The sequence below is a fragment of the Atractosteus spatula genome, chromosome 13 (assembly GCF_055471065.1).
Source record: "Atractosteus spatula isolate fAtrSpa1 chromosome 13, fAtrSpa1.hap1, whole genome shotgun sequence".
Lineage (NCBI taxonomy): Eukaryota > Metazoa > Chordata > Actinopteri > Semionotiformes > Lepisosteidae > Atractosteus > Atractosteus spatula.
Genome location: NC_142718.1, coordinates 6,568,270 through 6,589,303, shown reverse-complemented (window position 1 = coordinate 6,589,303; position 21,034 = coordinate 6,568,270). Strand labels below are relative to the sequence as shown.

Genomic DNA, 21,034 nt, shown 5'->3' with positions numbered 1-21,034 from the left:
GTTCACACTTTAACCAGGGAGCTTCAGTTAATTAGAGAAGTCGCTCTATGAACAGGGCTAAGAGTTTATGTGGATTCATTGTTCTCGTCGAAAAAGTTACTGTGGTTTTCTGTTGTTTAGCTATTATAACAGTTATAATCACACTTCCATAGCATTTTTCTGGACACTCCACTCAAAGCTCCTTACAGGTTATGGGGACTCCCCTCCACCACCACCAGTGTGCAGCCCCACCTAGATGATGCGACGGCAGCCATAGTGCGCCAGAACGCTCACCACACATCAGCTATCAGTGGGGAGGAGAGCAGAGTGATGAAGCCAATTCATAGATGGGGATTATTAGGAGGCCATGACTGGTAAAGGCCAATGGGAAATTTGGCCAGGACACCAGAGTAACTGCTGAGCTTCAGTGGGCTGCCAGCTATGAGTTGCAGGGCGATGTAGCTGTTGGCTATTCAAAACATTTTTGAATGTCTGTTTATCCCCACGATCAGAACAGGCTAGTTTTGCAGTAGGTGAATAGTATATGTGGCTTAAAAGTACGTCAACCCTATCAAGAACGTCAGTCCGCCAAGCCTAAAAAAAGAATTTCTTTCGTCTGGGAGAGATGACCTTGGGGAGGTTGGATCACGTCATTCAAAATCTGGGAATCGGATTGATGTAGTCAACCGCAGCCTCTTCTTTAGGCTCAGCCCAGAGTGAGACCATTAGACTCAAGGCTGAGAACAGGAAGTCTTTAAATAGTTGAGGACAAATTACCAGCCTGTGTGTGGCTATAGATTTTACTGGCATCTTTCAAGAAACAGCCTGACAAGATGATGGGATCAATAAGCTACAGGAAACCAGACAGGAGGTACGGCAAGGAATCTACAGTATGTGTCGTCACACAGTCCACAGGCCAGTTGATGAACTGCTGTGTGATGAAGCCCAGACCACAGTGGCGATTTAAAAGACACCTGTGGTTCGAACTTTATCAATCGATTAACTACATGATCCTTGTAATACTTCTGACCTGTTTGATACTTAACTGTATTTTGAATGAGGTGATTGTTTTGAGCAATCAGCTGTAAATTGACTTTAAAAAACCCACTATGTACAGTATGACTAACAAAGAAAATAGATTGTTTACTTGCCCACTCAGATTGGGAAAAAAAACACCTTTGACTCTCCAAGTGTGTTACAAGCACTAATTTAATCATGCAGGCAGTGTTCGCTTGCTCTCTTCCTCTTTCCCTTCCCCTACCAAGACTCCATGCTGGTGTTGTTTTGGGTTTACTATCCTTTTGACTACTCTTATCCATTGCATAATTAACACGACTCTTTCTTCAGCTGGGGTGATGCAGCTTTTGAGTGGAGAATATTTGAGGCTAAGTGCCTTGTGAAGCTTGTGCTGCTGTTGTGGGCCAATATTGAGAGACATTTTTCTGTTATTATGACATATAGAACTTAGTGATGGTCACAGCTATCACTTTTGTCTGGTTTGTGTCACACTGTTTTTATATTTTTATACTGTTTGGTCAGCTTTTTTTATAAAGAGGGTTTATCTGAGTAATTGTTATATGCGACTTTACCTGTTTCTAAATTGTATTCATTGCATTGCTTAGCTGAAATAATACATCTATATATTTTGTTAGTGCATTTGTAAAATACAGGTTAATTTTAGATTTATAATATAAATAGTATAGACTTGGGAGACTTGGGGATTGCAACTGGAATCTTCATCTTTTCTTGCACATGCTTGTCATTTCCAGTGATGTTATCTTAAGTCTACTGCACATGCCCAATAAGGGCAATACTCTTGGTTGCTGGGAAAGATTGACCTTTCCTTGGCTTTGAAACGGTTTTGAATTTTTAAGAGTTTGAACATGTGTGGTGAGAAACACCATAGAAGGGAAACACCTTGTTGTGATTATGTAATGTGTCTGTTGCTGCAGGTTGCCTTCACGTACTGGATTGTAATGAGCCGACACAGTGTGAAACAACCCCAAAGGTTCTAGTTAGGACTTTCATGGAATGTTTAATTACCACTGAATCGCTCGCACCTACCTTGAAGCAGACTTGTTTGATATCGTCCGTTGTTTAAGTGGGGAGCCGTGTCAGCATCCGCGAGGAAAGAAAGGTTAATTCCACGGCAAAAAGCAGGAAGAAGGCACGCGACTGTCTGTCAGCACATCAGCACACCTGAAGAAAGCTCAACAGGCAGCACGTTGGGTTTCTTCTTATTTGTGACATAGAATTAACCTTAGCTTGTTCTGTCATGAGTTGATGTCCAAAATAACCATGATGAGGCTTGGAGTTTCAACTCTGGGTACACCTCGTCAAGCTAAACCCATTACCTGTAACGTGTGACAATAAAATTCAACGGGCCGCTGAAACAAAAATTAACTTATGGTACGATTTCCCATTTAGCCTTGATCGAGAGATGTGCCCCTTCTTCCTAGTACTTAATAAAGCAGGGGTACAGTACAGTGTGATATGTATTTTTGTGAAGCTGTCTCTTACAGACAGCTCTGAGGAGCTCTCAGACATATGCAGGGCTGAGCAATATTGCCTTTCGGTCCTGCTCAGACCTGGCACTGACTCATTTTGGACTGCAAAAATCCCTAAAAAAGCTAGTTTGCTTGTTAAGTTAAACGTCGTATTAGCCTTGTGGGTCTTTTCCGTGTTTAGCTAGCTTTTACTAAATACTCTGTCTCTCTGTAACTCCAAAAAGCATAGTTACTACCAAAAGGTTTGCAAATAGTATCATAGACTTATGAGTCTCTGATAAACAAGCCATCCAGCTGGTTTGAGGGAAACTTTCATTCATGATTCATAGTTTCAATTTAGTCTTGACTCGGGCACCAGGCCGTTCATTTCTCCTGAATCAGTGGGTTGAGTTGGAGGTACAGAAAGAGAAAAATAGAACTGAACTTATGGGTTCCTCATGTTGGAATCTGTGACGTCACTGAAGCATTTAATCTTATCACCCATTTTGCTGCCTCTTTGAGGTGAGTGCATTAAGATGATGCAACAATCATCTCAGGACAAGCTATGAACCTTTGATTGACATGCAGCATTATATGCTGCATGTTACTGTATTGGTCAACATTACAGACTTGGTTATTGCAGCTTCCAGTATAGCTGTGTACAGTGGTTTCCTATGGGTTCATTGGCCTCAAGCTTTAAGAGATCAGCTGGCTGAGTAATGTTTCAGGGACTATTTACCTCTGTCTTGTCTTCTCCTGGGTGTGTGAGTTTTGCTCCAGCCTTATTCACAGGCACCAAAGATGACTTCACTGACTGAGTCATTGACTGTGTGTGGGATCTGAAAAAAGTAGGAATATTTATTGAGCCTTTAGTTTACCAGGAAAGCGTTTCATATTTGAGGGACAAACATCAGCCCCTAATGGCAGGAATGCTCTCGCATGCCCACTTCAGTTCTCTTTGTGCTGTTGTGAAGAGGTCTCGGCTTTCAGAACATGTTCTGGAAGTTGAAATGAGATGAATCATTGCAGAAAAAGTGCTAAGTTGCTTACAGCTAAGACACTTTTCTAATGAAACATTTCACAATTGTTGAGCTTCTTACAGTTTGCCCCTAAACTGTCAAACCAAAAAATGAATCAAAGAATATCTGTAGTGATATTACATCAAATATATATCATTATTTTAGTAGCAGATAAAGATTTCCTCCAGTTTTTAAGGATAGGAATTGAAGATATAAACATCTTGACATATTGCTCTCATGGCTCTCTGATGTCAGTGCTAGCAATAGGATGTCACAGTGTTGAATACTCTGTTTTGCCCCATCAACAGTGTATAGCAAGGGTTAACATTGACAGCCGTTTGTGAGGACATGTCTTTGATACAGTGTACTCTAACCAGGTAGTGTGATACTTCAGAGGACCAAACATTAGTGTTATCAGGCTTTGAGTGAGTCCTACCACAGCCTTTTGATCTCATTGAACACATTTCAGAGCTGGATTTTTGTGAGACCCTGGATTGCCATCACAAACAGCATCACATCACTTTTTTATAACTGTTTATCCAATTCAGGGTCACAGAGGCCCAGAGCCTATACCGGGAAGTGTTTGGCGCAAGGTGGGACACACCCTGCATTTGACTCCAGTCCATGGCAGGACACACACAAACACACAAACATTAACACCTGGGCCAATGTTGCAGAAGCCAGAGCTAAATGCAGCACATGTATTTTCTGATCTCCATACTACACACTGTAACATGAAAACAGGTACAATAATGTCAAGACTTTCCTTGCTTTTACATTTTTGACAGACAATTTTACGTGAACGTTGTTCTTCCCCACAAAATTCTATGGTTGACGTGACAGAGGTGTTAGGTCAAGCCCCTTCCTGAAATGTTGGCTCAAGTGGCAATCCAGATCTTTCAGCAATTTTCATCTAACCACAGAAATTGACAAAAAGATTTAAAACATCACTAACATCAACTAAAATCAGCAAAGGGGCAACATTTCTTTTAACTTTGGGTATGAGCACAGTGTAAGTCAATTGATTTGTCTTTGAAAAAAACACCCTTCTTCTTCATTATCTGTACTGTCCAGCACTATGACAAATTTTAGAAAAAAAAACCATAAGTATTGCATTCTTGTAACCATAATGGAGAACAAAGCTGAAATCCATGTAATTTGAAACACTTCAAAAATCTCTGGTTTCTAAAGCCATACATTTTTACTTGATGGAAAGAAAATAGTTAATAGAAGTTTCAGAAGTCAGTATTCCTCAGTCTGTAAAAACATTGTTATTCGAAACTCATTCCGTTGAGACTGGTTCTCATCACCATCCAGCGAATGTGTCCGATTCAATCTGTGTTGAAAGTTGCAGTTCATGCATTTTCTGATAATAAAATATCAGCCAGCTGTATATCTCTTCCACTTCCCATTTGTTTTGCTATTTGATGCAATAAACCTGAATACTAGAAATTATTTACCCGTTCCAGAGGAACATGGTGACCTTCTTATCGCTTATGTCTCTGCTGAAAAAGATAAATATTTACAGAACCTTTTCTCTAGGTTAAAATAAGTCTGGTGAATTCTGCTGAGCTGTGTGCTGGGTGTTTTCTGAGAAAGCCATTATTTTTTGTTTTACACATGGAATATTTCTAAGGTCTGTGGGCCATTGTCCCAGTGGGTTTATTTGTGTCCCATCTCAAACCGTGTAGCCTTCTGTCAGTAATGCCTGGGTGTGGTTTCTTGCCTAGGTGCCTGGGTGCAGTTATCACTTAGTCTTCTGTGAGCTCTTTATTAAGAGACCTTGAAAGCAACATATTTAGCTCCAGATATGGGACTTTATTAGGAGTTACACAAGCCCTCCTCCACCTACTGCTTTTGAGAAGTAAAAAGGAATCCTACTGAGTCTTGGTCACTAACGTTGACAAGCCAGGCTGATTAGCTGTCAGAAGAATGATGATGGATACCAAAGCAGTTGTCAGTTCCAACAGGATCAGTGTGCAGGTTTCCAAGTTCTCTTTAAATCCATTGAGTGAAATCTCAACTAACCTATAGGATTTAATTCTACACATTTAGTCATTCCAGGCATGAAATGTTTGTCATTAAAGCGAGTCACTTCAAACATAGTTTATCTTAGCTTTTGCTGGGAAGCATGCTTGACATTCATCTCAATAAGTCGTGTATCCTCTATCGATGTATAGTGTCTATAAGTGATTGCTGTAGTTATTCCTTGTTTTGTATGAAACCTGTTAGTTCTTATCACAGCCTACCTGTAATTATGAAGCCAGCAATGCTATTGAAAGTTATTAAAATGGCTGTTGGTTGAAGATTGGAGTGGATGAAGGTAAATAAATACTGAAAGATTTTTCACTTCATGAAAGAGTTAGGGACAGATCTGTTTTTTCCTGCATATCCTGTAAGGGTTTAAAATGATATATATTAAAGTAGTACTTGTGAAGTGTAACTGGTTGAACAGATGAATATTCTTATACCTTTTTATTTATGTTGCTTGCTCCATCCTGCAGTTTTCTCAAAGAAGGGGGCAGATATTTGTTGACAACCTTCAGAAAGAGAAGCACACGTCTAAGTCTTGTTTCCAGCATTTCCTTGGAGTTACTGAAGGTGCAAAAGCACAAGTTGCTGTTTTTTTGCATCTCGAGGCAAATTGACCTCCTCCAATTAGCAGATGTTTTGCTAATTCCCCACCAGTTTACATACTTTTAAATATAGTATTGGAAATAATTATGGAAACAGATGACAGAATAGGCATAGAATGCAAAAAATATTAGGAAATATACATGGGTGTAACGGAAGCGTTCTTTCCGTACCCTATGCAGACAACACAATCCGGGGATGAGTGAGGAAAACACGGGGGGAAAAAGCATGCAGGAGTCGGGAATGAAAACAGGGGGCGTGTCCATGGTGCACAGGTGTTCTGGGGGTCAATCCAAGGCAAACTGTCCAAAAGGGAGTCCAAAGGGAAATCCAAGACGAGGCAAATGTCAAGAGCTGGGCGGTCCATTAGAGACGAAGACAAACGAGATTAAAAATCGGAGCGGGGTGTGGTGGAGGGTCGGGGGGAAAAGGGGGGGAACGAGACCAGACGCTACAGGTCCCGGACTCACCTGGTACAGGAACCAATGCAGAGCCTGGAACAGAGTGAGCGTCTGGCTTTTAAGGTGGGCTAGATAGGAGGCTGGAACAGGGGGCAGGTGCACAAAATCAAGTCCGAAGTGAAGGAGCCGGAGCGCCCTTAAGGGGGAGGGACTACAATCGTGACAATGGATGTGTAAGCCCAATAAATTAATAGAGAAAACATGCAAGAACAAATGCATGGCTTGCAATATTAGTATTTGGTATGTGAGCCCTGTGCCTTTTACAGATCCTTATTTTCACTCTCCCATACAGTTTATCACCAAAGGAATGTGGGATATTCTTTTTTACAATGTCCTGTTACTCTTTGCACAGTTCATACAAGTTGTTGGTTGCTGTTTTCAAAATCTGAGGAACCCCACGTGGCTTCAAAGATGTTCATATCAAGGCTTTGTGAAGGTCTTTGAGTGTTATCTGTATTTCAGATAGCTTTTCAACACACAAGTTGTATACCTGGGGGTAAATGTTGTGTTGAAAGATGAATCCCTGCTCAAGGAGATGTGTTTTTGTGTGATTTAATGCAAGCTGCTGCCACCCTTACCTGAGATACAACCCCACACCTGTAATGATCCATCTTGGTTGGAGTTGTAACTATTGTTCACTAACGTTTATAAGATTTTTCCTAGTTTGATCACTCCCCTGTTTCATTTCTGTTGCCCATTATTTTGGATTTTTTTTGTTGCCATAGTTTTCCAAGCATTTACATGCCCTAAATTTTGCACTAAATGTGTAAAGAAGTGTTCTTGAACAAACATTAAGATCTGTGCCCGAAGCAAGAACATGCGCAAGACAAAGGCTAGATTGTGACCTGTCCGTGCAGGCTGTTTGCTCTGAATAACTTCCCTTCACTTTTGGATAATTATTTTCTTCCTTGACCACTTCTGTTATCAACATGACTAGTTTCACAAACCCACTTCCGAGTCTCACTTAATAGATACACTGGCAGAAACATGAGCTTAGGCAACATGTGATATGTGGTAAGTGTCCTTAAACTAAGACTTTGATTTGCTATGTGTTGGTCATATATGGTTTCCTTGCCAGAGCCATTGTGAGCACTGCAAATGACTAAAATCTTTGCTTCCTTAGGCTTTGTGCGGATTTTGCAACATGTGATTGATTGCATTAGCTAGCAACCCACTGCAGTTTTGCACCAAATGTTATTCTTTTGTACAGGTTGTATTATTTTACTGTATATCAGAGCCCTCAGTTTCCATACCTGTTTCTAATGCAGTTTATTTAGGTATACATGTGTTATGCTAATAACTAAGCTGAATCAAAACTAAAGCCGTAGACCTCCAATCCTGTCATACAGAAGGTGTGGCATTTGAGTCTCTGCAGCTCTCAGATGTCAGATTGATTTCTTTTGATTGGAAAACAGGTTTACATTTGTATGGGCAGAATTGGCCTGAGAGGAAGAAATAGTTTTTGTGTGGAGCCTTGTTTCTTTAAGAGGGAGCAAATAAAGATTTCTCTCCTTGGAATAGTGTGTAAAAATCAGATTATTGCTCCGATTTCTGTCCTGTTGGCCGTTGCCGCATTCTGGGGGAAAGAAACCAGTGTAAAACGGAGATGATCACATGTTCACGTGCTAATTAGTCTTGGAATTTTGAACTGTGACAGTTTTGAGACGAGAAGATACCAAGATATCTGTGTGTAGCTAGAAAAAAAGCTGTGAATGCAAATTGTGTTTAAAATGACAGAACACTAATAATGAGATTTTGTTAAATTTTCGCCCTTGAGGTATGAGAGAGATGCTGTTGGATTTACCTTGGTTGAATGCTTTCTTCCCACCTTTGGGAGCAAATGTGCATTTTTCATATAATCTACCTTGTACATACATTTATTTCCCCCGGGAAAACAGGATCCAACTTCTATATTTCAACAAAACCTCCTCAAAGACATTGACAAAAAGCCACATTCATCCGTGAAATGATTAAGAACTGGTGTTTGTTTTTTTTCTAGCAAGTTTCCTTGTCATTGTGGAATTTCATCTTTAGTTTTCAGCCACCCAGAACTATTAGAATTGACGATCTTATTAAAATGATAATCAATCTGATGATGTTCACTTGGCAGCTCGGAAATGATAGTGTCCTCTCCTGGCGATAATCTATTTTGCAGTAGGAAATGGGTTAGGCTAGATGTTTTTTTTTTATTAATATCTACTTGCATGATGTTTTCTACTTATTAGCTTGTGATTTATTATGGCACTTTCAAAGCTAAGTCATGCTCAAAAATATCAAGAATCATACACAAGCATTGCAGTAATATCCTGTAGATGCGTATAATTTGTAAGGAGGGTAGCTGTCCCATTGGATAAGGAAAAGGGTGAATGCATAATTGTCCATAATCTCTACATTACAGGGACAAAACCAAACACTAAACAGGCATATATTAATTATTTAAATTTGTGAGCTTGTTTGTATGCAAGTGTTTACCTATAAATACCCCCCACTCTCCACTGTCCCATTCCAAGTTTCACAGAAGTGAAATTCTGCAAAATTGAGCATTGTTATTAAAAGAGTGAGTCGACCAGTAATTTCATTAATCCACCCATGAATTTAGAAATGTAATAGTTTTCTGCAGTTGTGCATATATGTGGAACAGCTCCCTTCTTGAAGCTGGAAATCACGTCAATTACAGAAAGCGATCTAGGATCTCCAAGGATCTGCCAAGGATTTTATTTTTAATCTCTTGTATTGGGAGATGGAAACCTTGTTTACATGTGTGTCTTCAGAACCAGTTCTTGTTTTCCCCCCTGGGGTTTGGGGTTTTCTACACGTTTCAGAAGAGACATGCAGAACATGACAGGCATATTCTGATATAAAATGCAGTTGTTCCACATGCTGACATATTTGTTGGTGTGTATCCCCACTGAACCAGTATAGGCCCGAGGCTGTCTCTTAATGAGTTGGACTTCTGCCTGCAAAACCAGGTTCCTTTTTCTTCCTCCAGGTTTAGTGAATGGCTCAGAGAATTGCTACTTTTGTGGGCTAACCTCCCAGAACGTTGCTTGCTAGGGTCATCGTAAGCGTTTTCGTGAAGCTGAAAGGGCAGGTCTGTGTTTCCTCCCTCTCACTTGCCAGGATCCATAAACATCACTCTTTACTAATTTGCTCTGATGAGCTGCTCATTCCATCTGGGCGCTGCTGTGAATTCTGATGACTCACATGTGAAAATTAAATTGGGGGATTATCTGGGTCATAGTTGCACAATCAAGGCGATTACCTTTCTTTAAGGAGTCTTTAAATTGAATGGGGTGGGGAGTTTGATGTGTCCTTTGTAAAATACGATTAGATAACAGGAAAATAAAATCTGATGGTTGTAAATGATTGCACTTACAAAAATTACAGGTTGAACAGAATGACTCTAGGCTTATATGTTCTTAGTACCCAGTGTACCCATGCTTTATCCTAAAGTAAGGCACTTGGCCACAAATAGTCTAATCACCCCACTTCATAAAGAGTTTAAGTAGCTTAACTGTGATGGATTAATGTCCCACATGAGAACTTTGGAGCTTTCAGTTCACGTAGTGCTACAGAAAACAGGATAAACTCTAGAACAATGAAATACCTAGCTCATGGAGGGCTTTAAACTTGAGTATAGTGGGTTTATTCCTTTCCCTGTATTTAACTACGTTTGTGATGCTGTACAGACTCCAGGCAATTTTCTTGGGGAGTTTTCTCAAAGTATCTACGAAACAAAAATGAAAAGTCTCCTTTTCTTATGGGTACTAGGCAGGATATGTTTAGCTAATTATAGGGCTGCAGACACAGGTTTTGACCACATGGTGCAGCTAAAAAACTGCATCTGGTTTCTTTCCTTTGGCTTAAGGTGTAAACTAGAGAGCGAAGCTTTTCATTTGCCCATCTTTAATCTCCCATTGTATTATTACAGCTCACAGCAATATGCTGTAGGCCGGATTTTTCTTTCTGAAGTTGTCATTGTTGATGACGTAGTGGGATTTGAAGATGTTTCTTAAAGAGGCACTAAATATGCAGAAACACTGAGCTACTGCATGCCAGGTGTAGCAAGAGAATATATGTCTTGGTCCTGAGATCACTGCTACACTATCCCATTTCTGCATTTGAACTGTGGTTTGTGTAGGTAATTAGATGGTCATTTTACTCACAGGGCGGCATACTGTAGTGGTGCAGTGGTTAGGATAGCTGACCTGTAGTCCTGGGACACAGGCTTTGGACCTGAGGTGCTATCTGCGTAGAGTTTGTTTGTTCTCCCTGCTTTTATGTGGGTTTTCTCCAGGTTCTTCGATTTCCTCCCACAGTTCAAAGACATAATGGTGGGTCAGTTGGTTTCTAGGAAAATTGGGCCTAGGTGTGAGTGTCGAAGAGGCAGTTGAAATGGATGGGAAAATTGTTCCACTAACTGACTGTGTTCAGAGGACTTACTTGCAGCTTCTGTGTTCAACCTGCCCTCATGAGATGCTGTAGCTATGAAAATCTCTTGCATCTTTTCCCTGAGAAAGTAAGAATTGCTTGATCCTTGGAACCAGATCATTTGTAACATATCCTTCACAGAGCGCCACGATGAAACCACGGGAAGCACCCCAAAGGGCATTCTCCCTTGTATTTGTCTGAGCCCATCAGTCATATCCCAAAATCAACAGGTTCTGATTACCATTAAGCTTGGTAAAAATAATGCAGTAAGGGAGAATTTTCGTTTATTCATTTCTCCTTAGTTTTGGTCCTTGTATTTCATGAAAGAGTGGCATGTTTGGCAATCCTCTGGAGCTGTAGAATTGATAATGCCTGTAAAGTCCCATTATCCAGAAGTGAGTGTGTTTTTATGGGAGGCCCAGCCCAGCCCATTGGCTCACTGGGAGATATGGAGAGAGTAAATCAGAAGCCTACACTTGCAGCTCATTACACACAGGAGGTGAGGAGAGGGTTACACTGGCTGAGACCTGCTACTCCGCTTCCACTAAATCACCCTGCTTAAGCATTAAGCCCCAGTTGTTTCCTGCGGTCTTTTGATGTTAGAACGCCCCATCTGAAGACATGGCCTGTGGGCTGGAGCTCTTTTGAAACTGTAATTGGTGACACGTGATTACTGAAAGGGGCAGATGGAAGTAAAGACAGCAGATGTTTTTTTTTTCCTTATAATGTTTGCATGAGAAAATCAGATCTTTAATTATTTGACTAGATCCTGCTGGATCGGCACCCTAGGAGCACAGAGATAGGGATACCACAAAGCAAGCATACGTTGATTCAAGTGGGCAATATTGTGTGCACCCAACAGTACTTTTAAATGGGATTAAGCTTTCCACGAGGCATGGTTCAAGTGTAGACAAGAGAATAATGTACTCCTGCACCCTAAAGAATCATAAACAACAGTTCGCCTAATTTTATTGCAGATGCATCTGAAATATTAGTCTTTGGCATAAAATGCGATTGTACAATGTTGTGTGGTAAAGAAAACAATCTACATGGGATAGACAACACACTATCAAGTATGATAACACATCATCAAACAGTGTGCTGGAATCAAGCAGTAAGGCCCTGCAACATAAGTTCAGTTTATAAAATGTTTGAATTGTGGTACTTGATTATCTGCACAAAGTTTTAAACATGCTAGACAGGAAAGCAATGTTCCCTCTAATTTTTAATGGCCTGTGTGCGCAAACGTTTTGAGTGTTTTTTTCCCCAGTGACAAAAATGCACTAAATTGAGTGTAAAATGTAAAATTGTAAACCTGAAATAATTTTTTGTTAATATAGTCATTCTCATAGAAGCATAGAGATCCAAAAGACCGGGACAGCGATTCAATGAGCCCAGTCATAGAGACTGCATGAGCAGGGAGGTACGAGACTACGAGAGCATAGATATCGATTATCGAGTAGCAATAATAATGCCCACAGCCAAGTTGGGCCTCTCGCAGCCAGTCTCATGTGGTCAATTTAGCATTTTTCAATTGATGACCGTGTTTGTTTTATTATTATATTTTTGGGGGGAATTGAATTTTTTGTGCGCAGTTCAATTTCCTGTGTGCACTGATTTCATAACCTGTGTATGCGTGCACACACACACAGCTGAGTGGGAACATGGCAGAAAAGTATTTTAATCAGTCCACAGGAGTCTTACTGTTTCCTCTTCTGCGTACTGTATGATTGGCAATTAAACATGACAAAGAACGTTGATGAGGAGAGGGGGGAATTAAGAAATTGTGGGACTTCAACCCAGCAGTGCAAAGAGCCTTTGAAATCTGGAACCTGTTTGCCTGTCCCCTCTCCTGAGTCACTCTCTGAGCTAGAGAAGTTTTAGGTATTGATGTAGGTCTAGAGAAAGTTAATGGATTTCCATCAAAGAAAGCTCATATCCTGCTTTTAATGGTTTGCGGATCAGTCTGACCTGAAACTCGAAAGCCCTTTTTTTTTGTGGGAACAAATTCACTGCAGTGCGTAAGCCTTACACATTTCAGACACAGTAGTTATAGTACATCGAATATAAAAAACCTTGATTGATATTAATATGGCTTAGTTAGAGTGGGAAGATCCAAAACTTTTGATTTTAGCATTTCCCACTGATCAGAATCTTAAAATAATGTAACAGCGGGCAATATGAAGTATTGTAATACCGAGTCCATCCCTTGCACCAATACAATCAGATTGACTCATTGTTATATTTTCATATTTAACAATCTGTTCATATCCTTTAAGTTAAAAGGCTGCTTTTTTTTTACAAGAGCACACAAAATAAAGTGAAAAATGAATTTATCTTAAAATAATATGGTTAGAAGATGGCTATATAGGTGTTTCTGCATAAAGAAGTGAAAACGGTAAAACAATGCCAAATGAGTTACTGACGCACATCAGGGTGTATTTGTAGTACTGCTTGACTTGCCAGTCTGTGAATAGAAAACCCTTATGACAACCTCTTCATCTGTTTTTCCCTCAATCAAGATACATCAGTGCTTTCTTTAATCAGATGGTACTTTGTGTTCTTTGCGCTTCTCTTTGAATTAACCATCAGTTCTTTATTCCTTCTGAGATCGAGCTGCTTATATTTGTACTGCAGTCTGAGAATCCAGTAGTGCACTTGTCCAATGTCTTGATTGATAATTATAACTTGAATAACAGTTTTTAACTCCTGGGCAGTTTGTTGTCTGGGATTAAATCAAGTTTAAATTTATCGACACCGCTGTGGTCATTTGGAGGAGGTTGAACTGCTTCTCTAGTATGTCTTTTCTGTTTACATTCTGATGTCGATAAGGCGCAAATCTCTATAGTGATGCGTAGGTTTTTGTTGATGCCAGGCAAGACTAGTACTTTTCCACAGCTTTAAGTTTCCATGACCAAATTGGTTTCCCTTACCAATTTCAGAATACTGCTCTGTGAAGTCCACTTCTTTATACACATCTTCAGACCTGATGCTGCTTTACAAAGGATTGTCACTGAGCTATCTTTACTCTGAGCAAGTTCAGCCAAGAAACTGCTCGCGTTCGCGATCATGACTTCCTGATCTCCCTTTTCTCTCTTGATTGTCTTGAAAGATGAGATTTGACCAGTGAGAAATCAACTTCCCTGCTTCAGAAGCAGAGCTGGTCAGAGTAGTAAAGAGTTTGTCAGTCTTATTTTTTTTTGCATATCACATTCATTTAACTTGGTGAGGCAAAATCTCAAAGCCAGTCCGAACGAGTTGTTCCTAGTAAAAGAGGTAATGCAATAATGTGATCATGTTTAGCAAAATTTATGAATAGTTCACTCTTTGAAGAAGTTATTGCACCACGTGTAGTCCATGTAACAAAGTAACAGATAATTGCTTACATAAACTACAAGAATTATTTTGTGAATCTGGCTTCAGAATTGTCTTACGAAACATTGTGTAGGCTTCGCACATCCATCCATGTATTTTCTAAATGCTTCATCCAATACAGGGTCATTGGGGAGTCGGAACCTATCCCAGCAAGCATTGGGCACATGGCAGGATACACCCTGGATGGGACACCAGTCCGTCACAGAAAAAACCACAGACACACTCACACTCACACCAGGGGTAGTTTAGCCCAGAAGCCAGCTAACCAACCAGTATGTTCTTGGACTGCTGGAGGAAGCCCACAGGGACATGAGTAGAACAGACAGACTCCATGCAGAGAGCATTCCAGGTCCTGAACCCAATGCCCCACTGTTGTGTGACAGCAATACTAACCACTGTGGGACTGTGCCGCCCAATCTTAAACATAACACAGTCTAAACCTGTTTTTTTCTCCCCAAGCCATGTAATTGTGAGCTACTTCCTTTTACAAAAGGATCATTACAAGGTCCTTTTTTCCAAATTAGACCTCTGTATGAAATACACTCCCCTTGTCTACAAGTTTTTTAAAGATCTGTAGCATTTCAGCTATAGCTGAATATAAAAGTGCTGTCCAACCAGATGGTGCTTTTCTGGTTTAAGTGAATGTCACTGAGTGTGCAGATGTTTCTGCTTCTCCTTAGCACTTTCTTTCTATTTAAATTGGCTTCTCCTTAATCTAGATTTGATTCTCTGTAAGACAGGCCCCTGCTGTAAAATCCACCCTGCATGTTGTTCAGGGCCAGGATACTTCAGTGCTAGCCAGTGAATTTGCTGTAATATCCCAGGGGAAGGATATTAGATTAGTGATTTTGAATAATAATGAATGGGACTGTTACTTTTAGAAGGATTCTTGTAAACCTAAATAGGTGCCTCCTGATAAGAATGCCAATGTGTTTTAATATCATTGGTCTTTAATGGTGAAATTTTATTCAGTAGATTGTTTTTTCTGTTGTGGTCCTCTGACTAGCCTAACCTTAATATACTTCTCTTCTCCTGAAGAACGAACAGCATTTAAAATGCGTCCTGGGAAGCACAAATCGGTTGCCTTGCAGGATAAAATAAATCTTGTTTTCTAAGTGTTATGATAAAAAACACATTACTGTGACTCAGATTCCACAGATGTACTCTCTATATAAATGAATGAAAATCTGGTAACAAGACAGAATGTATGTATAACAATAAGGAACAGGACTTGCACAATAGCCCTAAGCTTCCCCTGGTTTCCCTGTATACAGAAAACCTCATCTGTATTTATTCTCCTCCTGGGGGATGTGACATTCCAGTGTGCTGTAAAGATGCCTTTTGCTGAATCAATCGCTGCATGTAATGCATGCAATTAGCTGATAGAGTTGGGCACTGAAAGAACCCCACAATGGCCACACCCCTTGTCACTCTCAAAACTGGGGAATGGATGCAGAGAGCTACAGTGTTCAGAGAGAAGTCCAGTCTTCAGGTTCCACCAGATTTGGAGAGAGCAGATCTCAGACATACACCAATGCAAAGTCTTATTGTAACAAAAGCCGCACCTGTTGTTACTGCAGTAGATTTGTGATTCACGGGGAGCATTTCAAATGCAGTTTGTCCTTCAGCAGATGGGGCATGCGTTGGCAGCAGGGAGCATCTCATTATAAACAAGCTGGCTGAGGATGTGTTTCACGATTATTCAGCGTTTTAAATAGTGCTGCAGAATGCAATGGTACTTAAAAACTGGGGATTTTGAAACCACTGGGGGCTTGATCAGCAGGTAGCTTGTATGACATTGTAGGACTTGTATAAACCCTTTAACTCTATAAATATGTTACACATGATCAAACTCTTATGAATTTCACCTTCCTAAGCAATGATATCAGCCTTTCATAGTCCCTTCAAATGACAATGGAGAAGTCACATGCTTGACGTTTTGAAGAACTAAAATCTCAGCAATATAGTATTAGTTGACTCTTAAGACCCGAGTTAGAACTCGTGTAAATTTCCATAGGTCAGAAGGGAAAAGAAGACACAGTGGAAACTGTGATAGTTACTAATCTAATAAACATTTTGATTTAATCCAGGTCTGAGATGTGCATAGGCTGATGCACATGCTTTTGGGTTGTGCATTAGTCAGAAAACAAAGAGTACAGATGTAAATCCGCTGGAATAATGTGAAGAATTGTGGTCTGCTATACCAGAATCACTTCAGAGAAGAATGACCAGATATATCCCTGTGTTTATGAGACTGTCCTTCACCGACAAGTTACAAAAATCAAATCTTCGTTGGTTTCAAACAAAGGAGACTATGCGATGACCTTATGGAAGTATTCAGAATCAGAGTTAAACCAATGGACTGCTCTTACGTCAAAAGTGGAAATTATAGGGAAGTGTATCTAAAAGTGAAATGTGGGCTCACTTTTTTGTACACAAAGGGCTGTGGGCATTTGGAGACAACTACCCAGCCAGGTTTTTGATGCCTATACACATTTTTCAAGAAACAGCAGGATGAGACTCTTGGGTCAGTTAACTACATGGAAAATGGTGCAAAATGCAATAGAGATATGAGCCCCCTTTTTCTCTCTTGACAGCTTACTTGTTAGTGTGAGGATGTGAAATGTGAGAAGCGCTTCTGTTAAAAACTGGACTCCAATAAACTTGAATTATGGTAAAGCTGTAAATTTGAGGGAAAGCATTAAATATGCAACAGGTTCTGTCAACAGAATCTTAAGATTTGTATGTGATGTGATCCAAATGGGAATACCTTCAACAGATAAATTGTAAACTAGTCAAAAATATATATTTTTTACTTTTTAAATTCTGTACAGGATTATTTATTAACAGGCACACAGAGCCTTAGAAAAGGTCTGCTTGCTGTTTTTCCTGAGCACTTGTATAGAATTATTTAGTTTTGTATAATTGTGTTGTATTGAAGGCAAATATATTCTAATTTATAATTTTTTAAAGGTACCTTAGAACACTTTGGTTTCAATGAGCAGTCAATTCTGGCTGTTTGGTAATTGGATCTGGTCACATTTGTTATTGAAAAGCCTATTTCAGGTCTGTATGCAAGAAACAATCTTCATTATATATACTGTATTTTGTAACGCCATCTGAAGGCAAATGAGAAATGTTCTTTAAACATCAGTATAAACTATTATAAAAACAAAGGCTCCATTTCCGGGATTTTTGAAAATGTGCACACCTTTTCTCTCAACTGCAACTGCACTGGATCTCCTGCTTATTGAACGATTTTCACAGGTCTCTTAAGGGAATCCTGCAAAAAAAAAAAAAGGCTCAAAATAACGACCGGTTTCCAAACTCCCGTCAGTGAAAGATGCAGTTTGTGTCAGGAGAGATTAAGCATGGGAACATAAAAAAAGGGCAGCACTCATTAGGACTTCTAAACATAACACCTTCTGTAATCATTATACACTGTAGCCAAAGCTAATTCTTCCACAGGTGTGGGCCCTCTGAAATATCCTATCTGTGAACGCAAACCAGAATGGAAAAAGGGGGAAAAAAAAGCTTCTATTGCTTCAGATAGAAAAGACCCTCTGAAAGACTCGATTTAAAGCCGAAATTCTCTTCCTTTTGTGGTGACAGTGAGATATCTGCACAAAGGGGAGTAAGAGCATGAATCTGCATGAAAAAAACTCTGAACATCATTCTGCCTGAATGTGCAGTGTACAGTGGCAGATATTCCGCATTCAGTTCAGTCATCCTCCCAGTTTGCCCGTCTGAAAGGGACTGTGCTGTGATTAAGTGCTGCTGAACTGTGAAAACGATGTTTTATCACAAAAGTTCTGCAGGGTTGTGCAGGCAATTATTTGATAACGGATCGTGAATAGGTGTTGGGTAAAGTTTAATGAGAATGAGACCACACAGCTAGTACGTTGTTTTTGGTTTTTTTGCACCGTGGCACAGTACAGTTGGAGTAAAAGTACAATAACATTAAAATCCCAGTTGAATCTGACATGGGATTTCTTTGTTTGTAACATTTACAGATGATATGAGGTTTTCTGAAGCTCATGGATTAGAGTCCAGCACAATTGCCCTTTTTTTAAAAAACGTAATCCGTGATAAAAATCTGCTTGTTTGACTCACAAGGGGCATAAGATATCTGAAGACATGAGATATACATAGGTGTCTAAAATATTTCTCAGGGCTCCTTTTTACATAAAATACCAGAATCCTCTGCAAGTAAATGACCTTACCTTATGTTACTGCAAGATTAAGCCAAAGTCATCAAAGTTTAGTGAGTTTTATGAGTGTGAATACAGTCTGAACTTTAAATTTACTTTTTCCCCAGGATGGCAAGAACTGATCAACTCATGTATGGTTTGTTTGATCATAAGGGTCAATGACCTACAAAGTCAGCAGTTAAGTTGGCTTTACCCGATAGCTTTTTATAATATGTAAGGTACACACTGGCTGGAAGTCTGCAGTGATTCACATTACATGGAGTGCAAAAAAACTGACAAACCCACACAATGAAATATTTAAGAAAGGCTTTTAAGAGAACTGACAAAACTCTCAAAGCAGTAGCATATAGCACAATAATATTTAGCCTTACCTAAACTAGAGAATGCCTCTAACGACAGGTCAGTCTATTTCTGAGTACAGGGTGACATGCTATCAGTTCTGCTATATGTCCATAGAATTATAGAACTCCACAGTCAACAGGAGGGGATGACCTCTGTATGAGATGCGGTTAGCAGCTTCTTGTTTTCTGTTTTCAGCTTCCAGTTGCTTCTCTTTTTTTTTCCTGCCAGCTACTGACTTCCTGTATTGTCCCAGATGGGACATTTGCTTTGCAGGCAGGTCAAAGACATAACTCAATACATAATACGTTCAACACAACACAAGTCCATTTAACAAATCAGAAACTCACAACGTGAACCCATTAACAAATCAGAAAACCTTTGAGACTGTCTTAATTGACAAATTAGTCAGGTCTGATGTTGCCTGGCAATGCGCTACAGCCATGACGACCACAGCAGAAAATGTGCCTCTTGCGAGGTCACTAACAGTACCTCAGCCTTTCTTATTGGATGATTCATCCCAGTAGAATACACTGTTCTGAAATGTTTTGGTAGGCCAATGTATTACAAATATTACATTTTGTAAGGTTAATTTTTAACCTTATACTGTGTTTTTTTTATATCTTTTCAGAAATGGTAAAGTAAGAAGGATGATCTGCAAAGGTTTCTTTCTGGTTTCAGAGTATGAAACTAATGAGAGAGTGTTACATTATTTTCAAAACCTTTCAAAAGATACAGATTACCTAACGCTGGACTACAGAATGAGTATCGATAATTTGACTTTGACTTTAACCATCTGGCTTTGAGGGTGAACCCCTGGTCACAAGGATGAGGAAATAAACCTGTCAACACAGCCAAGGTGACCCTGTAGGAAAAGTCATGATTGTAACAAAATATTGATCACCGTGAAGAGGAATGACAATCAGTAGTTCCAATAATACAATTGACAGAAATTTCTGGCATTAACATGCTCGTCTTGAGAATCACTGCATGGCCACATATTGAAGAAACAAAGCAAGTAATTGAGAATACGCTTGCCTTGAGGAGAGATACTGATGAGGATGATAAGTTCACAGTAAAGTATGGGTAAGGTTTGTGTTAGTCTCTGTAATTTCAGGGATAATGCTTAGCCACCTGTAATCAGCATTAATAATAAAGATTTTTTTTAAGCCAATTTGGATTACAAATGCAGAGAAGGCAACAGTTACAACCCGGTCCAGGATGAGCAGAATAAACAATTCTTTTGCACGAATACGGGACATTAACAATAGAGGTTGCTTGACATGTTTGGAGGAGAAAGGGGGTTTCAAAATTCACATGCTTGTCCTGGGATGGGAAAATCTGAAATTCAGGGTCAGCACTGACAGAGAGAGGAATGGAATGACTTCTTCAGTCCTGGACCTGCTTCGGTCTCTGTGAAGGCCTGTTAGGATTTCCTGCATCCTTCACACTCAGACACATGAGGCTCTGGCCCAGCAGCACAGGCAGAAGAGGTACTGCTTGGAATATTTCAACAGCTGCTCTGGCTGAAGAGACCTCCAAGCCTCTAGGTCTCCCCGACATTGAATCATGGACCTGTTCTGTCAAGGTATATGTGGATGCTGGTGTACAGTGGTTCGCTGAGGTGTCTTTCTACAATAATCCTGTACCACAAGATCGTAATAATATAATAAATGATTATATTAAGGGGAAAATGGGTAGCATGGGGGTGCAGTGATCAGCATTGCTGCCTAGCAGCATGGGGCCCTGTTTTAAGTTCCTGGGGAGCTATCTGCGTGGAGTTTGTATGTTCTTCCTCTGGGTGCTCTGGTTTACTCCCATATTCCAAAGACGTACTGGCTGATTAATGGGCTTCTGGGAAGATTGGCCCTGGTGTGAGTGTGTGTGTTTGTGTTTGCCCTGTGATGGACTGGGCATCCAATCCAGGTTGTATCCTGCCTTGCTGGGATAGGCTCCAGGCTCCCCCACAACAGTGAGTTGGGTAAAGTGTTTAGAAAGTGAATGGATCAAGGGCATGTTGCATTCACAAAGAAGCAGACTGTTTCTAAAGATAAAAAAAACAATGTCAGGATATACTGTAAATTAGTAGCCTGAGAAAT

General features: G+C 40.0%; 1 protein-coding gene across 3 annotated transcripts in view; it reads left to right on the top strand.

The window, feature by feature from the left end:
- The window catches only part of bmpr2b (bone morphogenetic protein receptor type 2b), a 168,415-nt gene that overhangs the window by 101,498 nt on the left and 45,883 nt on the right, over positions 1 to 21,034 (top strand). The window contains exon 1 of one of the 3 annotated variants that reach the window (XM_088931448.1): positions 20,447 to 20,523. The exons of the other annotated variants lie outside the window; for them this stretch is intronic. Coding sequence (XP_088787574.1) covers positions 20,505 to 20,523 — 19 coding nt within the window. The 5' untranslated portion in view covers positions 20,447 to 20,504. Of the gene's footprint in view, positions 1 to 20,446; positions 20,524 to 21,034 lie in introns of those variants that run through there. 3 annotated transcript variants of the gene reach the window in all.